Source organism: Bison bison, unplaced genomic scaffold (assembly GCF_000754665.1).
Source record: "Bison bison bison isolate TAMUID 2011002044 unplaced genomic scaffold, Bison_UMD1.0 scf7180017864057, whole genome shotgun sequence".
Classification (NCBI taxonomy): Eukaryota; Metazoa; Chordata; class Mammalia; order Artiodactyla; family Bovidae; genus Bison; species Bison bison.
Genome location: NW_011494629.1, coordinates 5,452,638 through 5,468,989, shown reverse-complemented (window position 1 = coordinate 5,468,989; position 16,352 = coordinate 5,452,638). Strand labels below are relative to the sequence as shown.

The following is a 16,352-nucleotide window of genomic DNA, read 5'->3' as shown; positions in this document are numbered from 1 at the left end:
ATCATGGCATCTGGTCCCATCACTTCATGGGAAATAGATGGGGAAACAGTGGAAACAGAGTCAGACTTTATTTTGGGGGGCTCCAGAATCACTGCAGATGACGATTGCAGCCATGAAATTAAAAGACGCTTACTCCTTGGAAGGAAAGTTATGACCAACCTAGATAGCATATTCAAAAGCAGAGACATTACTTTGCCAACAAAGGTCCATCTGGTCAAGGCTATGGTTTTTCCAGTAGTCATATATGGATGTGAGAGTTGGACTATGAAGAAAGCTGAGCGCCGAAGAATTGATGCTTTTGAACCGTGGTGTTGGAGCAGTCTCTTGAGAGTCCCATGGACGGCAAGGAGGTCCAACCAGTCCATTCTAAAGGAGATCAGTCCTGGGTGTTCTTTGGAAGGAATGATGCTAAAGCTGAAACTCCAGTACTTTTTGGCCACCTCATGCGAAGAGTTGACTCACTGGAAAAGACCCTGATGCTGGGAGGTATTGGGGGCAGGAGGAAAGGAGGACAACAGAGGATGAGATGGCTGGATGGCATCACTGACTCGATGGACGTGAGTCTGAGTGAACTCCGGGAGCTGGTGATGGACAGGGAGGCCTGGCTTGCTGCGATTCACGGGGTCGCAAAGAGTCAGACACGACTGAACGACTGAACTGAACTGAACTGAATATCTACATAACACCATATCTTCACCCTCATTTTTTTTAGTTCTAACATAATAAGAGAACTTCCTGAGTCAGCTCCAGTAGCACTATCTCAAGTAAGGTTTAGAAGGACAAGAACTCTGGAACTTGTAAAAAGAAATAAGAGCAGCCAAAACATACAGATATATATCTCTGTTTATTACTATTGTGATTACTATATGCTAAATGACCTCATACTTGTCCACAACAACCTAAAACCTAACATACACAAAAATATCCATCAAATAGAAAACAGCCTAAGGTTCAAACATACACATGCCCCTTTTCCTACTTCTTTACCTTTCAAGAAAGTTAAAAAATGAAATAAGACCAAATTGGGATAATGTACACATAAGCTGAAATGATATGCATTTCCTACTGCTGAAGCAATAAATTCCTCACATATGTCTCAGCATTAGTGTCAGCCCTGGACTTTCCAGAATCACTTTAAGGTCAAGTTACAAAAGTCTTGTTAAAAAAGTTAGCATTAGTTGTTCATACAGACTGCAACATTTCTACTTTCTAGAGACATGAGAACTGACATCATCACTATGAATTATTCTTCAAATTTCCTACTTGCTCCTTTGATTAAGGAAAGAAAATTTTAACACAAGAATACCTATATTAAATGGTAATTTTGCTTCTCATTTTGAAATTAGAAAATAAGTATAATGTTTTCATAATATGAAAATGCACTAATTCACAAAAATACCTATTGCAATAAAACTAAGAAATTTTATGTCAAAACAAAAATACATCAAATTTTGAACACAATAACTTACATAACAATAGTGAAGACACTCATAATCTTAGTAGTCACAAGAAAAGTCCACTTAAAATACCTGAAAGAAGAGATCTTAAATTTTATCATCTCTTAGTTGAGTCCATTTTAGAACAGAGTTGAGAAAAGAGTAAGCATTTCTTCAAACTCTTCAATATTTGAGAGATACAAAGACCTTTAAAAGAACCCCAATTATGACCTGACAACAAGTGTCAAAGTCTTGTTTATTTAAAAACAACTTGATTGGTCAGGAAGTCTCATGTGACAATATAACTCTTCAAGAAGGAAAAGACTGGAGTCATAATAAATCAGACACTAGCAAACCACTTCCTGTCTCCATTACTTATAGGTAATTTGTCTGTCTAATCCTTCAGTATGTGAGGTCAATACCACAAGTCCCTGACTGCATTCAGGCTTAATGAAGTCTGGTGAAGAGTTCCTGATGTCACAGAATAACACTATTACTTCATTTTGATCCACTACTCACCATCTCTTTCAAGGTTTCATACATCCGCCTCAGGAACTCCTGGAACTGTGGCAGGTGAAGGCAGATGTCTCGCTGGGTTTCCAAAGTGGAGGCCTGGGTCCAGACAGAAAGTTTCTGCATCCAAAACTGATAATTAGAAGGAAGGCCTGCTGAGTCTTCAGCCATCTCAGAAAAATGGACGAAGTATTGTGCCTTCACGGTGGTTGGCTACACACTGAAGAAAACAGTAAACATATGTCAAATCTGTAAGAAAGAGGGGGAAATAAAACATTAAGAAAGAATCTTTTCTCAGTGTCTTCACAACCACTGATGAGTTTTGACAGTGGGTTACAAGGAGGATTACAAGGGATCAAAACAGCATGCCTTCTGTGAAGTCATCTTTGAGTTATTTTAAAATGTGTCACCCAGCTGTATCTCCAATTTTTACCATCTGAACTTTCTATCATGAGTAATATCATTACACTAAAAGTCATTATACCTCCACAGGCACATCACTAATTATGTACAAAAAGCACAGCTGATAATACTTTATATCTTCTATTTAAGATTGAGCTATTTTTAAATGTTCTGAATATGAAGTTCATTTGAGTATTTTAATGTAATGGGAAATCAAAAACATCCATGGAAGTTTCATAATAGTCTGTGTCTAAGAAATGTTTTTGGAGTTCTTATGTTTTATATGCATTTCTGGCTTCTCATTTAGGTGTAAAAAAAAAAAATCTCTGGGCATTACTGTCTAATGAATTTTCTTCCTGGTTTCTCAATTCTTAGAAAAAAGTAAAATAATTCATTCCACATGCACGGATTTGAACAATCTGCTTAATTTATTTAAAGACTGCTGTGTATGCTTCATCTCCATTCACAAGAAGAAATCATATTTTGGTAAAGTAAGATAAACTCTAATTATTGGGAAGGTATATCTGTCCTAAGTGACAGAAAATAAAAACCCATAAACCTAACTACACATCTGAAGAACATGTTAAAAAGAATCGTAGAGTTACATACACAGATAACATATGCCTCAGGCAGAGTCGGGTAAATAAACTCCAGGTGCCTCCCCACCACCCCAGCTCCTCGCCACCCACAGCCCTAGGAAGCATACAGGGGAGAGAATGGAAGGCTACCTTCAGCAGGTGCAGGCTTTTACAGACTCCTACTTTCCTGGGGCAGGGATGATAGTCAGCTATCTAATTTCAAAAGACTACTCTGCAAGGGGTGAGTGAGTTTAAATCTTCAAAAGCAATAATTAACAGATAAAATGCTCCCAATTAAATGCCAAAAACATCAACAAAGGAGGTTTTCATTACTAAACAAGAAAGTAAGAAAAAAATAAGAAGGTCGTACAATTTGGCTACAGTGCAAAAGAAAAAAATCTAGACCAGGAAGATGAAAATTTTAAAATAGTACTAAAAATTTAGTTTTGAAAAGTACCATAAAGTTTCTTAAAAAGTTTAATAATAGAGAATATATGCATACAGAGAATAAATGGCACCCAATAGTCAAAAATCCAGACATCTGATTATTCTCTCCTATTATCTTCATCCAAGCCATCACCAATACCTGTTCATTCTATTCCTAAAATAAATATTCATGCTTTCATTTGACCTCATTCATTTCTTTCCATTTCCACTGCTGCTATCCCACCCCATTCCTGTCTATTTCTTCCCTAGAGTCTTCTATCTGGTCCCACCTGTTCCTCTCCAATTCATTTTCTACACTGTCAACAAAAACAACTTTTCCAAATGTAAATCAGACCCACTCTTGCCTAAAAATCTCTTCAATACGTTCCTTGGAAAGAAATCTCAACTCCTTGCATAAATTATCCCAGCTCCTTACCAGAGTCTCTAATAAGACCTTGATAAACAGAGCTCCAGCATACCCACCCACCTCCTATGTTGCCTCTAGCCAGCTGACCAGTCCAGTCAAGGCCTTGCATCTATTTACCAACATATGAAACCCTGCTTCCAGGTCTTTCTGCTGATTCCTCCACAGCTCTTGGCAAATCAGTTAATTACTCTGGGCATTTATTTGTTCACTCACTTACTATCTCCTCTACTGGTAAATACATCCTCTGTCATCCTTGAATTTAGCCCATGCATGGCCAATTATCGGAGAAGGCAATGGCACCCCACTCCAGTACTCTTGCCTGGAAACTCCCATGGACAGAGGAGCCTGGTAGGCTGCAGTCCATGGGGTCGCTAAGAGTCGGGCACGACTGAGTGACTTAACTTTTACTTTTCACTTTCATGCATTGGAGAAGGAAGTGGCAACCCACTCCAGTGTTCTTGCCTGGAGAATCCCAGGGACGGGGGAGCCTGGTGGGCTGCCATCTATGGGGTCGCACAGAGTCGGACACGACTGAAGTGACTTAGCATTAGCATGGCCAATAATAACTGTTGAATGAGGGAATATTTTCCAAAGTATAGTTCTAAGCTAAATGTTACAACAAAATGCGTTAGAGATCATGCAGTGTAGTGGTCCTGGATGCTCTATTTCACAGCCTATCTGGGGAGGGTGGCAGTGGGAGCAGCCTGATGGTAGTGATTGTGAAATGGGTGGTGCTCTGGCTGTGATGGGAACAGTAAGGGTGGTCCTGACATTTCGTATCCCAGAGTCAAGGACACGGAACATGCTGCAATGCATTGGAACAACAGCTCAAAAAGGAAAATGGTCTTCCCCCAAAGGCCAGTGATGCCCCAACTGAGAAATGCTGACCTAATCTGAACATTCTGGAAAGGACATCTGTTGGTTTTGTCTGTTTACCATTCCTCCTCCATTTTTAGTTACAACATCTTACTCTTCCTTTAGGAAAGTATCTCTCTTACATTCCCCAAGTCTTGGCAGATCCTTTAATCATTTTATGGTACCTATGTCATCAAGCCAAGGAGTGAGAGGATGATTCAAATTTAACAAAGCGGACACTCTGCTGGGAATCTGAATCTTCAGTAGCTTGTGATAAGGGTGGAATTAAGCCATCCAAAGAGTCTCTTGATCTAGATCTCTATGCATGTCCTTAACAAACTATGAGTTTGCAGCGTTCTCTTTGATTCGGTCAGTTACCCAGGAGCCTTCCAATAATAATAGTTTTGCTTAAATTAATGACTGTTGGTTTCTGTGATTTTTAACACAAGAACACAAACTGATATCTCTGATGTTATATAATATCTGATACAAACTGATACCAGATAGTGGGCTGCAGACAACACATCTTTGCAGAAAGGAGGGGAATTTAGAACGGCTCCTAGGCCAAGTCAGGTAAAATGGCAGCGAAACTCCTGTTCCTATTATGGAACTGGAAACCAGAAGTCCATGGAAGAGGGTAATACAGATCAATGAGGCATCACCTTCACACAAGGGCCCTGAATCATTAAGATATTCTAGTAGGAATGGCTAAGTGAAAGCACTGGACTATCAAAACAGTCAAACATCTGATGATTTGCAGAGAACCCCACTTCCCAGATGAGGGGCAATGGGTCTTAGTCAGTGATATTACACTGTCATAATCGGGTGGTTACTCCAACTCAAGAGAGAACCCCACTTCCCAGATGAGGGGCCAATGGGTCTTAGTCAGCAATATCACACTGTCATAATCGAGTGGTCACTCCAACTCAAGGTGCACTTTTGGATGTGAGTCCTGACTGGGGCAAATTAATACCCTTGGCACCTAGAATTCAGTTATGAACGGGTTATCTCCATTTCTCCATGGGGATAAACTGAGGATATGAGAAAGCAGTTGCCTTTTACCTGCCTCAGAGATATCAACTCCAGATACAGCACATTACACTAGTCTACCACAGTGAAGATACCAGGCTGACAGAACCTGGAAAGTATGAAGATACAGGTGCTTTGTCTGTATTCCATATGGTGGGATACAAATTACATGAACATACAGGGTCTGCCACTCCAGAAGTTTCTTATAATCCAACGATCTGTGTCAGATGACAATGTGTCCTTTAAAATGAAGATACACAAGAATCCAGTACCAGAGGTTGCCTCCATTGTGGAGGCTGAGGTAGCTGGAAGGTAAGTGCAGGAAAGGAAATCTTTTCTGTAATTTTACTGTACACTTTTTTGCACTTTTTCAATTTAATGCCATGTGTACTAGTTACTGACTCAAAATAATAAACAAACAAAAATAAGGTGAATGATAACTGCTATACCTACCTCACACCCACTAAGAGGCAAAATGCTTGGCTGATACCTCTGGGATTCTGAAGGTAACATGTACTACATGGGTTTCAGACCACTCATTGGCTTATCCATTTGCCAGAGAAAGAGAACATATGGGTAGAGCCCAGAGCAACAATCACTGCACAGCTTATCTGTCCATACTGAACTGCTCTGCCACTCAGCTATGACCCAGCTCTGGTCAGCTACGACACCCTATGCTCTTGAAAACCTGTGTGGAAGATCTGGATTCTGGAAAAAGCTTATAACAGCCCTCAGTGACTGGACTGATCTCCAAGCCACAAAGCTGGGTGTGCCCAGCAGCACTCTGTCATCATGTGCAAATTACGCCTGCTTGGTCAAAATGCATGAATGAGGTTTCTGGATGCTATCTGTATATGTCTTGCTTGCTATGTCATATAACTTTTAAAAATTCCCTTCTCTTTTATTTCCCCTTCTACTACTGCATATATAAAGTATATTATAAGTGGATAGATTTGCTAAAAATCTATAATTTACAGAAAATAACAAAGATGGGAAGAGGAACTGACATTATCCAGAACTCTTGGACTTGAAGCTAAATGCATTAACCAGGCATTACTTTGAATTATCTCCCTTTTCGGAAGGAAGAGAGAGCTAAATTATGTTAGTGGAAACTGTTTTAAAAATTCTGTGTATGGAAAGCAATAGGTTCAAATGTCCTGAGTAACCAACATGAGACAGTGGATATATCTGTTGTTTCTGCCCCCCAACACCCTATCCTGTTCTTTTAATGTATAGTCAGCCCTCCTTATCTGTAGGTTCTGCATCTACATGGATAGAAAAAATTTTTAATTCCAGAAGTTTCCAAAAACAAAACTTGAATTTACCATGCACCCACTACTATATACATAAGTTTTATCTTATATTTACAACTATTTATATAGCATTTACATTGTATTTTAAGAAATCTAGAAATGATTTAAAGTATATGGAAGAATGTGTATAGGTTATATACAAGTATTATGCCACTTTATATAAGGGAATTAAGCATTTGTGGATTTTGGCATCTGTGAAGGTCCTGGAATAAACACCTTGCAGATATAGAGGGATAACTACATATGCACCTCACTTTTGCTCTGAAGAACTTCCCTTCTCTTCTGCATGGTTTTAATGAGACTAAGGTTTGCCTCCTCAGAACTGGAAGAGTTACATGGGTCTAACAGATACAACTAACAACTGGGAAATACACTATACAGATAAAACAAGTTTATGCACTTTTGATCCGACATAAACCATATACTTTCACTCAATAAGGAAGAGTAATTTATAATGATCTCACTTAAAACACAAATTATGGGGCACAAGCGAAATTCTGTTTATGATGTTTATTCTTCTCTTTTTTTTGATAACTGTTCAATAAGTATGTTTTAGTATACAAAAAAATGGTAGAGAAAACAGCCAAATGTACCCTATTTACCCTTTAACCAGTTCAAACAATTATCGAGATTTTCCATTTTTAAAGCAAAGCACAGATACCATATCACTTTACTCAAAATACCTTTATTTATATCTTTTTTTAAAAGACTTTTAAAAAAAGAAACTTAACTACACCTCTTTCATACCCAATAAAGCCACTAATAATATCTAACAGCCCTTCTATGTTCAGATTTCTTAAAAAATTCCCTTTATATTTGGATTGTTTATATTACAATCCAAACAACATCAACACATTGCATGCAGTCAATACTGATATCTTTCCTTTAAGCTGTAACAAAACAATGTAAATCTCTAACCTGTAACAAGTATCCCACTTTTATTTGTTTTAACCTTTTCATTTAACCCCTGGAGAAACCAACACATATGACCTACAGAATTTCTCATACTTGTACATTTAGCATTCTTGTGGTATTGTGTGATGTGTTTTGTTCTCTTCTTTATTGTTCATAAACTGACAGCTAGATCTAGAGGGGTCATTAGATTCAGAGTCAATTCCTTTGCAAGAATATTTCACTTGTGGATTTGTGTTCTTCAAATTAAATGAGAAGGTATACATAATTTGGTAGTCCCACATATCATAATGTTGAAACTGATGAGTGGTTTCAGGTATTATCAACCAAATCCATCCATTATAAAGTTCACCACCACTTTTTCGCTAATGGCTTTAGAATCCACTGATGACATTTTAGGTCTATTAGAGGATGATAAATACTGATTTTTCTAACTTTATCCATTCTCCTGTGTTTATATTTCTTGATGTTTAGAAGCTTTATATTTTTAGGTAGTCAGATTAACAAAATTTCCCTTGCAACTCCAATGTATGCCTCCACAATCCTGTGAAACTGACAAAAATACTGCTAACTTTTCTCACTTTTAGTGGCACAGGCCCTCTTCTAGGTTCTAGCATCTCAAGGAATGGCAAGGCCCTGAGGTTGAAAAACTGCAGTAAAATGTCTGTTCAGAACTTAGGACTTGCCTTCATCCCAAGATCTTAAACCCTTGAGTTGTGAGTACATTCACAGTTCTCCAATATCTTCCAAATACGTTTTATCAGGCTCTTTTAGCCACTCTAAAATGGCTGGAGGTAAAATCTATAACACGTTCTCTTGATTAACCAGGATAGGTGAGGCAGACAAAAGTATGATACAGACTATATTTAATGTAAACATACTTAGTTAAAATTGTACCCAATTTCAGTTCTATTTCAGACTACAGAGTTAAGACCAACCTTCCTGCTGAAAGTTATTCTATAAGGCTATGTGAAACATAAAAACATAATTCAAAAATCATCAAACAGCAAGAGAGTGTGGAATTTTCAGAGAAAGATCTTGGCACATAAGGTTGCACAGGCCAAAGGAGACTTTTCCAATCCTGCAGAGGTGGTTAAATGGCAAAGCAGCTCTTTTGACAACTTTACTAGAGAGTAAAAGTAGGAGGCCAAGCCTGTCAAAGTGAGGTCCTGGTAAACCACCTCACACTGAGGACTGCACCCACAGAGATGCACCCTGAGACCATGGGTAGCCCAGAAATGAACTCGTCAACATGGAGACTATAGCCCGGCTATGAAACCAAAACTTAATTAAAGTGGTCCCAGGTTACTAATGCTGCTAGCCACCTGGAAGATGCAAACAACTCCCTCTCTGAAAAAAAGTAATATCATCGTAGTTTTCTAATTATTTCTAAAGTTAAATTTTTCAAATCCAACAAAAATTGCATAATTAAAGACAAACATACAGGAAGGAAAAAAAAAACATAAACAAAAGCCCCAAAACAATGAACAAAAACAAACACAAAATGAAACAGAGAGGGACTCAAGATAGTTTAAAAACTAGACAAAAATGGAGAAACAGACACAGAAATATGGACATGGGGAGAGGGGAGGAGAGGATGAGATGTACGGAGAAGAGTAACATGGAAACTTATATTACCATATGTGAAATAGATAGCCAATGGGAATTTGCTGTATGTCTCAGGAAACTCAAACAGGGGCTCTGTATCAACCTAGAGGGATGGGGAGGGAGATGGGAGGGAGGTACAAAAGGGAAGGGATATATGTATAATATCTATGGCTGATTCATGTTGAGGTTTGACAGAAAGCAACAAAATTCTGTAAAACAATTATCTGGTAATAAATAAATTTAAAAAATATATAAAGTAACTAAGAGGGTCCCTTGTGAAGATAAAAAATTTCATCAAGAAACTAAAAATTATAAAAAATGACCCTGCAGATGAAGAAACAATACAGCAGAATTCTAGAACTAAAAAAAAAAAAAAAAAAAACTGAAATGAAGAATTCAACAAATGGGTCTGACAGTTAATTAGACCCAGCTGCAAAGGGATTTGATGGACTTGGAAGATGTATTAGAAGAAACTAACCAGAATTCAACACAGAAAGTAAAAACAATGTGAAATTACAGAAGAATGGATAAGATACATAGAAATACAGTAAGAAAAAGCTAGAAAGCATATATTCAATGCAATGAAAGGAAGAAAGGACCAACTGAGAATACTACATCCAGCGAAAAGATTCTTCAGGAATAAAAAGGTAAAAGAAAGACTTTCAGACACATTGAAAGAATTTCTCACCAGTAAATCTGCTCTAGACGATGCTCTTCAGGCAGATGGAAATGACCCCAGGTGGAAGTCTAGAGATGTTAGAAGAAATGGAAACCATAAAAAATAGTATATCATGGGAAATTTAAAATTAGTACTTAGAGTATAAAATAAGAACAGTATCATTAGTTTTATATATATATATAATTTAAATTTAAAATATACCAAACAATAGTACGTACTCTAGGAGAAGGACAGACTTATAGAGTTCTAAATTCCTTGCATTATCCAGGAAAATGAGGAAAAAAGTGTTAACGTTTGACTTTAATAATTCAAAAATGCGTATCATAATTTCTATGCTAGCCACTAATGAGAGAATAAAAGGTAGTATATAATTTCCAAGTTATCAGAGGAGAAAAATTTATAGTAAAAAACACTTAATTCCTAAGAGGGCAAGACTGGACAGAAAAGGAATACAAAATAGGCAAAACAAATAAAAAAATACACAATAAGAATGGTTGACTTTAAACTCAAATATATCAGTAATTACATAATACACAAATGGATTAAATTCTACAAGCAAAAGCCAAATATTATCAGTTTAGAAAATTTTTAAAAAGCTATATGCTGTTATAAAAGACATATCTAAAACATAAGGGTACTGGGATTATAGAGAGGTTAAAAGAATAGGAGGAAAATACCATGCTAACTTAACCAAAAAAATCAAACAGTTTCTATTTAAACACACTTTGGGGGCAAAAAGCTTACTAGAGGTAAAAAGGATCACTTCGTAATGACAAAATGTTGAATTAACCAGGAATATGTGAGAGTTCTAAATCTGCATGCACCTAATAACATAGAAATGTAAAACAAAATGCAAAGTTTAAAATATAACACAGAAATAACATAACTACAAGGAAAATACTGCAGTCACAGCAGGAAATTTTTTTTAAAGAAAGATTCATTAACTAGTCTTTATTTTATATTATCATTTGAATTAATTTGTCTAGATTGACCCCAAAACCCTAAGAGTTTGTCTTCTACTTCTGATACTCACATGAGGGATTCAGGCTCTAATCATGATCATGAGTCCCGTCTCGCACCTCTGGTCCCTCTTTTTCTTTTTCCCTTTATCTTCCTCCTTCTCTTCTTCCCCCTCCACTTTCTCCTGCTTCTCTTTCTTTCCTTTCCTCCTTTCAAACGGTACTTTGGTTCATTTAGTTACCAAATCAGAATGAACAGCATAGATTTGCCTGTTACCTGTATGAGTTTAATCGGCATCAATAAAAAACATTTCTAAATGTTCTTTCAAAGAAAACTCTAGAGCTATCCTCAAGCTCAGCGTCCCCAGCAATACCTCAACCACACAGTCTAACCTTTATTTTTTCAATTTTTGACCCATGCAATTTCAGAGACTCATAGCAAGAAACTTCCACACATCTCACAGTAAACTGTGGAATAATCAGACAACGATCTACAAAGTACACATCTTCCCTCAAAGCACCCTATGAACTTAAGTGTTTATGTACACTACCAGAATGCTCAAAGAAGTATTATTCGTCACAGGCCCAATTTGAAAACAACCCATGTGCCGATCAAGAGTAGAATAAACAAAATATTCATAAAGGGAATACTATGGAGCAATGAAAATATAGGAACTACTACTATAGGCATAGAGATGATCTGACAATCATAAGGTTGAGAAAAATAAGCTATCCATAAGATATGATTCATTTATATAATTTTATATAATTCAAAAACAGGCAAAACTAAACTGTAGCGATTACCCTAAAAAAGCCATGAAATCTGCTACCTTTAGAGGAAAGAAAGCAGTCCTTTTTGGAGGGTACATGTGAATGGTTTCCGGGATGCTGGCAATCGTCTATCTATTGACCTAGATGAAAGTAACATAGGTATTAATGTTTTACTAATTTATTAAAGTATAAATTATGCTTATGCACTTTTCTGTATGTATTACCTTCCACAATAACAGGAAAAAATTTTTTTAACTTCCAGCTACATATTTACTGTACAGACATCGCCCCAAAGGTAAGGAAAAAAAGAAAATGTACAGTTCATAAATGCTGCTGCTGCTGCTAAGTCGCTTCAGTCATGTCTGACTCTGTGCGACCCCACAGACGGCAGCCCACCAGGCTCCCCCGTCCCTGGGATTCTCCAGGCAAGAACACTGGAGTGGGTTGCCATTTCCTTCTCCAATGCATGAAAGTGAAAAGTGAAAGTGAAGTCATTCAGTCGTGTCCAACTCTTAGCGACCTCATGGACTGCAGCCATCAAGACATAACTTACCAAATGAGCACAATAAAAGGTTTTAAATTGTTGAAATAGTCTGCATTTTCTATTTTCAGCTAAGTTCTCTAGAAAAATTAAAAACCACCAGAAGTGGCCAGGGATATATTTCCAGTGCTTTCTTTGTCTTTCTCATGCCTGTCCTCATATAATGTTTCCGTCTTCCCAGTCTTGGCTCTGAAGAAGAGAAAATCCAAGGCTTCTCCCTCCATATCCAGTCCCTTAGCTATATTATATGGCTACTGCTTTGCCCTGTAAGGGCTACTGCCACAAGAAGGAAAAGACATCCAATCTACCACACAGAAGAGAATAACTGGTGAGAGCATGAGGTGATCTGTGTTCATACATCAGGCAGGGTTAAGGCATCTCAAAAAGAAAGAAATGCCTTGTAAAATAGGGATGGCTCTTCAGATTCAGGGAGATTTCAACTTTTTTTTCACAAATGCACTGTTTGTTTTTTTTTTAAATCCCAGTTAATCTACACACTGTTCATGGGGTTCTCAAGGCAAAAACACTGAAGTGGTTTGCCATTCCCTTCTCCAGTGGACCATGTTTCATCAGAACTCTCCACATGACCCGTTCGTCTTGGGTTGCCCTACACGGCATGGCTCATAGTTTCACTGAGTTAGATAAGGCTGTGGTCCATGTGATCAGTTTGGTTAATTTTCTGTGATTGTGGTTTTCATTCCATCTGCCTTCTGATGAAAAAGGATAAGAGACTCATGGAAGCTTTCTGATGGGAGAGGGGGAAACTGGATCTTGTTCTGATGGGCAAGGCCATTCTCAGTTCACTTCAGTCACTCAGTCACGTCCGACTCTTTGAGACCCCATGGACTTGCAGCACGCCAGGCTTCCCTGTCCATCACCAAATCAGGGAACTTACTCAAACTCATGTCATCGAATCAGTGATACCATCCAACCATCTCATCCTCTGTTGTCCTCTACTCCTGCCTTCAATCTTTCCCAGCATCAGGGTCTTTTCCAATGAGTCAGTTCTTCGCATCCAGTGGCCAAAGTATTGGAGTTTCAGCTTCAGCATCAGTCCTTCCAATGAATATTCAGGACTGATTTCTTTTAGGATTGACTGGTTTGATCTCCTTGCAGTCCAAGGGACTCTCAAGAGTGTTCCCCAACACCACAGTTCAAAAGCATAATTTTTCAGTGCTCAGCTTTCTTTATAGTCCAACTCTCACACCCATACATGACTACTGGAAAAACCATAGCTTTGACTAGACAGACCTTTATAACAGAGCAATGTCTCTGCTTTTTAATATGCTATGTAGGTTGGTCACAGATTTTCTTCCAAGGAACAAGCATCTTGTTAATTTCATAGCTGCAGTCACAATCTGCAGTGATATTGGAGCCCCAAAAAATAAAGTCTCTGACTGATTTCATTGTTTCCCCATCTATTAGCCATGAAGTGATGGAACAGGATGCCATGATCTTCGTTTTCTGACTGTTGAGCTTTAAGCCAACTTTTTCACTCTCCTCTTTCACTTTCATCAAGAGGCTCTTTAGTTCTTCTTCACTTTCTGCCATAAGGATGGTGTCATCTTCATATCTGAGGTTACTGATATTTCTCCTGGCAATCTTGATTCCAACTTGTGCTTCATCTAGCCCAGCGTTTCTCATGATGTACTCTGCATATAAAGTAAATAAGCAGGGTGACAATATATAGCCTTGACGTAGTCCTTTCCCGGTTTGGAACCAGTCTGATGTTCATGTTCAGTTCTAACTGTTGCTTCTTGACCTGCATACAGATTTCTCAGGAGGCAGGTCAGGTGGTCTGGTATTCCCATCTCTTGAAGAATTTTCCAGATTGTTGTGATCCACACAATCAAAGGCTTTGGCACAGTCAATAAAGCAGAAGTAGATGTTTTTCTGGTATTCTCTTGCTTTTTCTATGATCCAGTGGACGCTGGCAAGTTGATCTCTGGTTCCTCTGCCTTTTCTAAATCCAGCTTGAACATGTGGAAGTACTGTTCATGTACTGTTGAAGCCTGGCTTGGAGAATTTTGAGCATTACTTTACTAGCATGTAAAATGAGTACAATTGTGTGGTAGTTTGAACATTCTTTGGCATTGCCTTTGGGATTGGAATGAAAACTGACCTGTTCCAGTCTTGTGGCCACTGCTGAATTTACCAAATTTGCTGACATATTGAGTGTAGCACTTTAATAGCATTATCTTTTAGGATTTCAAACAGCTCAACTGGAATTCCATCACCTCCACTAGCTTTGTTTGTAGTGATGTTTCCTAAGGCCCACTTGATTTTGCATTCCAAGATGAGTGATCACACCATGGTAATTATCTGGGTCATGAAGACCTTTTTTGTATAGTTCTGTGTATTCTTGCCACCTCTTCTTAATCTCTTCTGATTCGGTTAGGTCCATACCATTTCTGCCCTTTATTCTGCCCATCTTTTTATGAAAAGTTCCCTTGGTATCTCTGATTTTCTTAAAGAGATCTATCTCTAGTCTTTCCCTTTCTATTGTTTTCTTCTATTTCTTTGCATTGATCACTGAAGAAGGCTTTCTTATCTCTCCTTGCTATTTTCTGGAACTCTGCATTCAAATGGGTATATCTTTCCTTTTCTCCTTTGCCTTTAGCTTCTCTTCTTTTCTCAGCTATTTGTAAGGTCTCCTCAGAGAATCATTTTGCCTTTTTGCATTTCTTTTTTGGGGGGATGGTGTTGATCACTGCCTCCTGTACAAAGTCACAAACCTACGTCCATAGTTCTTCAGGCACTCTGTCTGTCAGATCTAATCCCTTGAATCTATTTGTCACTTCCACTGTATGGTCGTAAGGGATTTGATTTAGGTCATACCTGAATGGTCTAGTGGTTTTCCTTACTTTCTTTAATTTAAGTCTGAATTTTGCACTAAGGAGTTCATGACCTGAGCCACAGTCAGCCCCAGTCTGGTTTTTGCAGACTGTATAGAGGTTCTCCATCTTTGGCTGCAAAGAACATAATCAATCTGATTTCAGTATTGACCATCTGGTGACCTCCATGTGTAGAGTCTTCTCGTGAAGTTAGAAGAGGGCATGTGCTATGACCAGTGTGTTCTTTTGGCAAAACTCTATTAGCCTTTGACTTGCTTCGTTTTGTACTCCAAGGACAAATTTGTCTGTTACTTCAGGTATCTCTTGACTTCCTATTTTTATATTCCAGTCCCCTATAATGAAAATGACATCTTTTTTGGATGTTAGTTCTAGAAGGTCTTGTAGGTCTTCATAGAACCGTTCAGCTTCTTCAGCATTACTGGTTGGGGCATAGACTCGGAATACTGTGATACTGAATGGTTTGCCTTGAAAACAAACAGAGATCACTCTGTCTTTTTTGAGACTGCATCCAAGTACTGCGTTTCAGACTCTTGTTGACTTTGATGGCTACTCCATTTCTTCTAAGGGATTCTTGTATTCTCAGTAAATCTTTAATCCAATTTTAGTTGATGGGCGGGAGTATGTTCCCTCCGAATTGTTTGATCTGAGGCCAAACTATAGTGGAGGTAATGAAGATATTGGAGACCTCCTTCAAAAGGTTTCACACACTGCTACACTCAGTGCCCCCAACACTGCAGCAAACCACCACCAACCCATGCCTCTGCTGGAGACTCCTGGGCACTCATGGGCAAGTCTGGGTCAGTCTCTTGTTGGGTCACTGCTCCTTTATTTTGGGGGCTCCAAAATCACTGCAGATGGTGATTGCAGCCATGAAATTAAAAGACACTTGCTCCTTAGAAGAAAATCTATAACCAATCTACATAGCATATTAAAAAGCAGAGACATTACTTTGCCAACAAAGGTCCATCTAGTCAAAGCTATGGTTTTTCCAGTAGTCATGTATGGATGTGAGAGCTGGACTATAAAGAAAGTTGAGTACCAAAGAATT

The 16,352-nt window shown here is 38.2% G+C and overlaps 1 protein-coding gene across 17 annotated transcripts in view; it reads right to left on the bottom strand.

Annotated features, from left to right (window-relative positions):
* Window positions 1–16,352, bottom strand: part of FANCC (Fanconi anemia, complementation group C) — a 338,161-nt gene that overhangs the window by 209,271 nt on the left and 112,538 nt on the right. For 8 of the 17 annotated variants that reach the window (XM_010836026.1, XM_010836023.1, XM_010836040.1 and 5 more), the window contains 4 exons: window positions 11,968–12,048; window positions 11,212–11,414; window positions 10,188–10,246; window positions 1,956–2,198 (listed from right to left, as the gene is read on the bottom strand). In XM_010836026.1, coding sequence (XP_010834328.1) covers window positions 1,956–2,120 — 165 coding nt within the window. In that variant the 5' untranslated portion in view covers window positions 2,121–2,198; window positions 10,188–10,246; window positions 11,212–11,414; window positions 11,968–12,048. The remainder of the gene's footprint in view (window positions 1–1,955; window positions 2,199–10,187; window positions 10,247–11,211; window positions 11,415–11,967; window positions 12,049–16,352) is intronic. The other 9 variants (XM_010836031.1, XM_010836037.1, XM_010836032.1 and 6 more) reach the window with 8 other exon arrangements.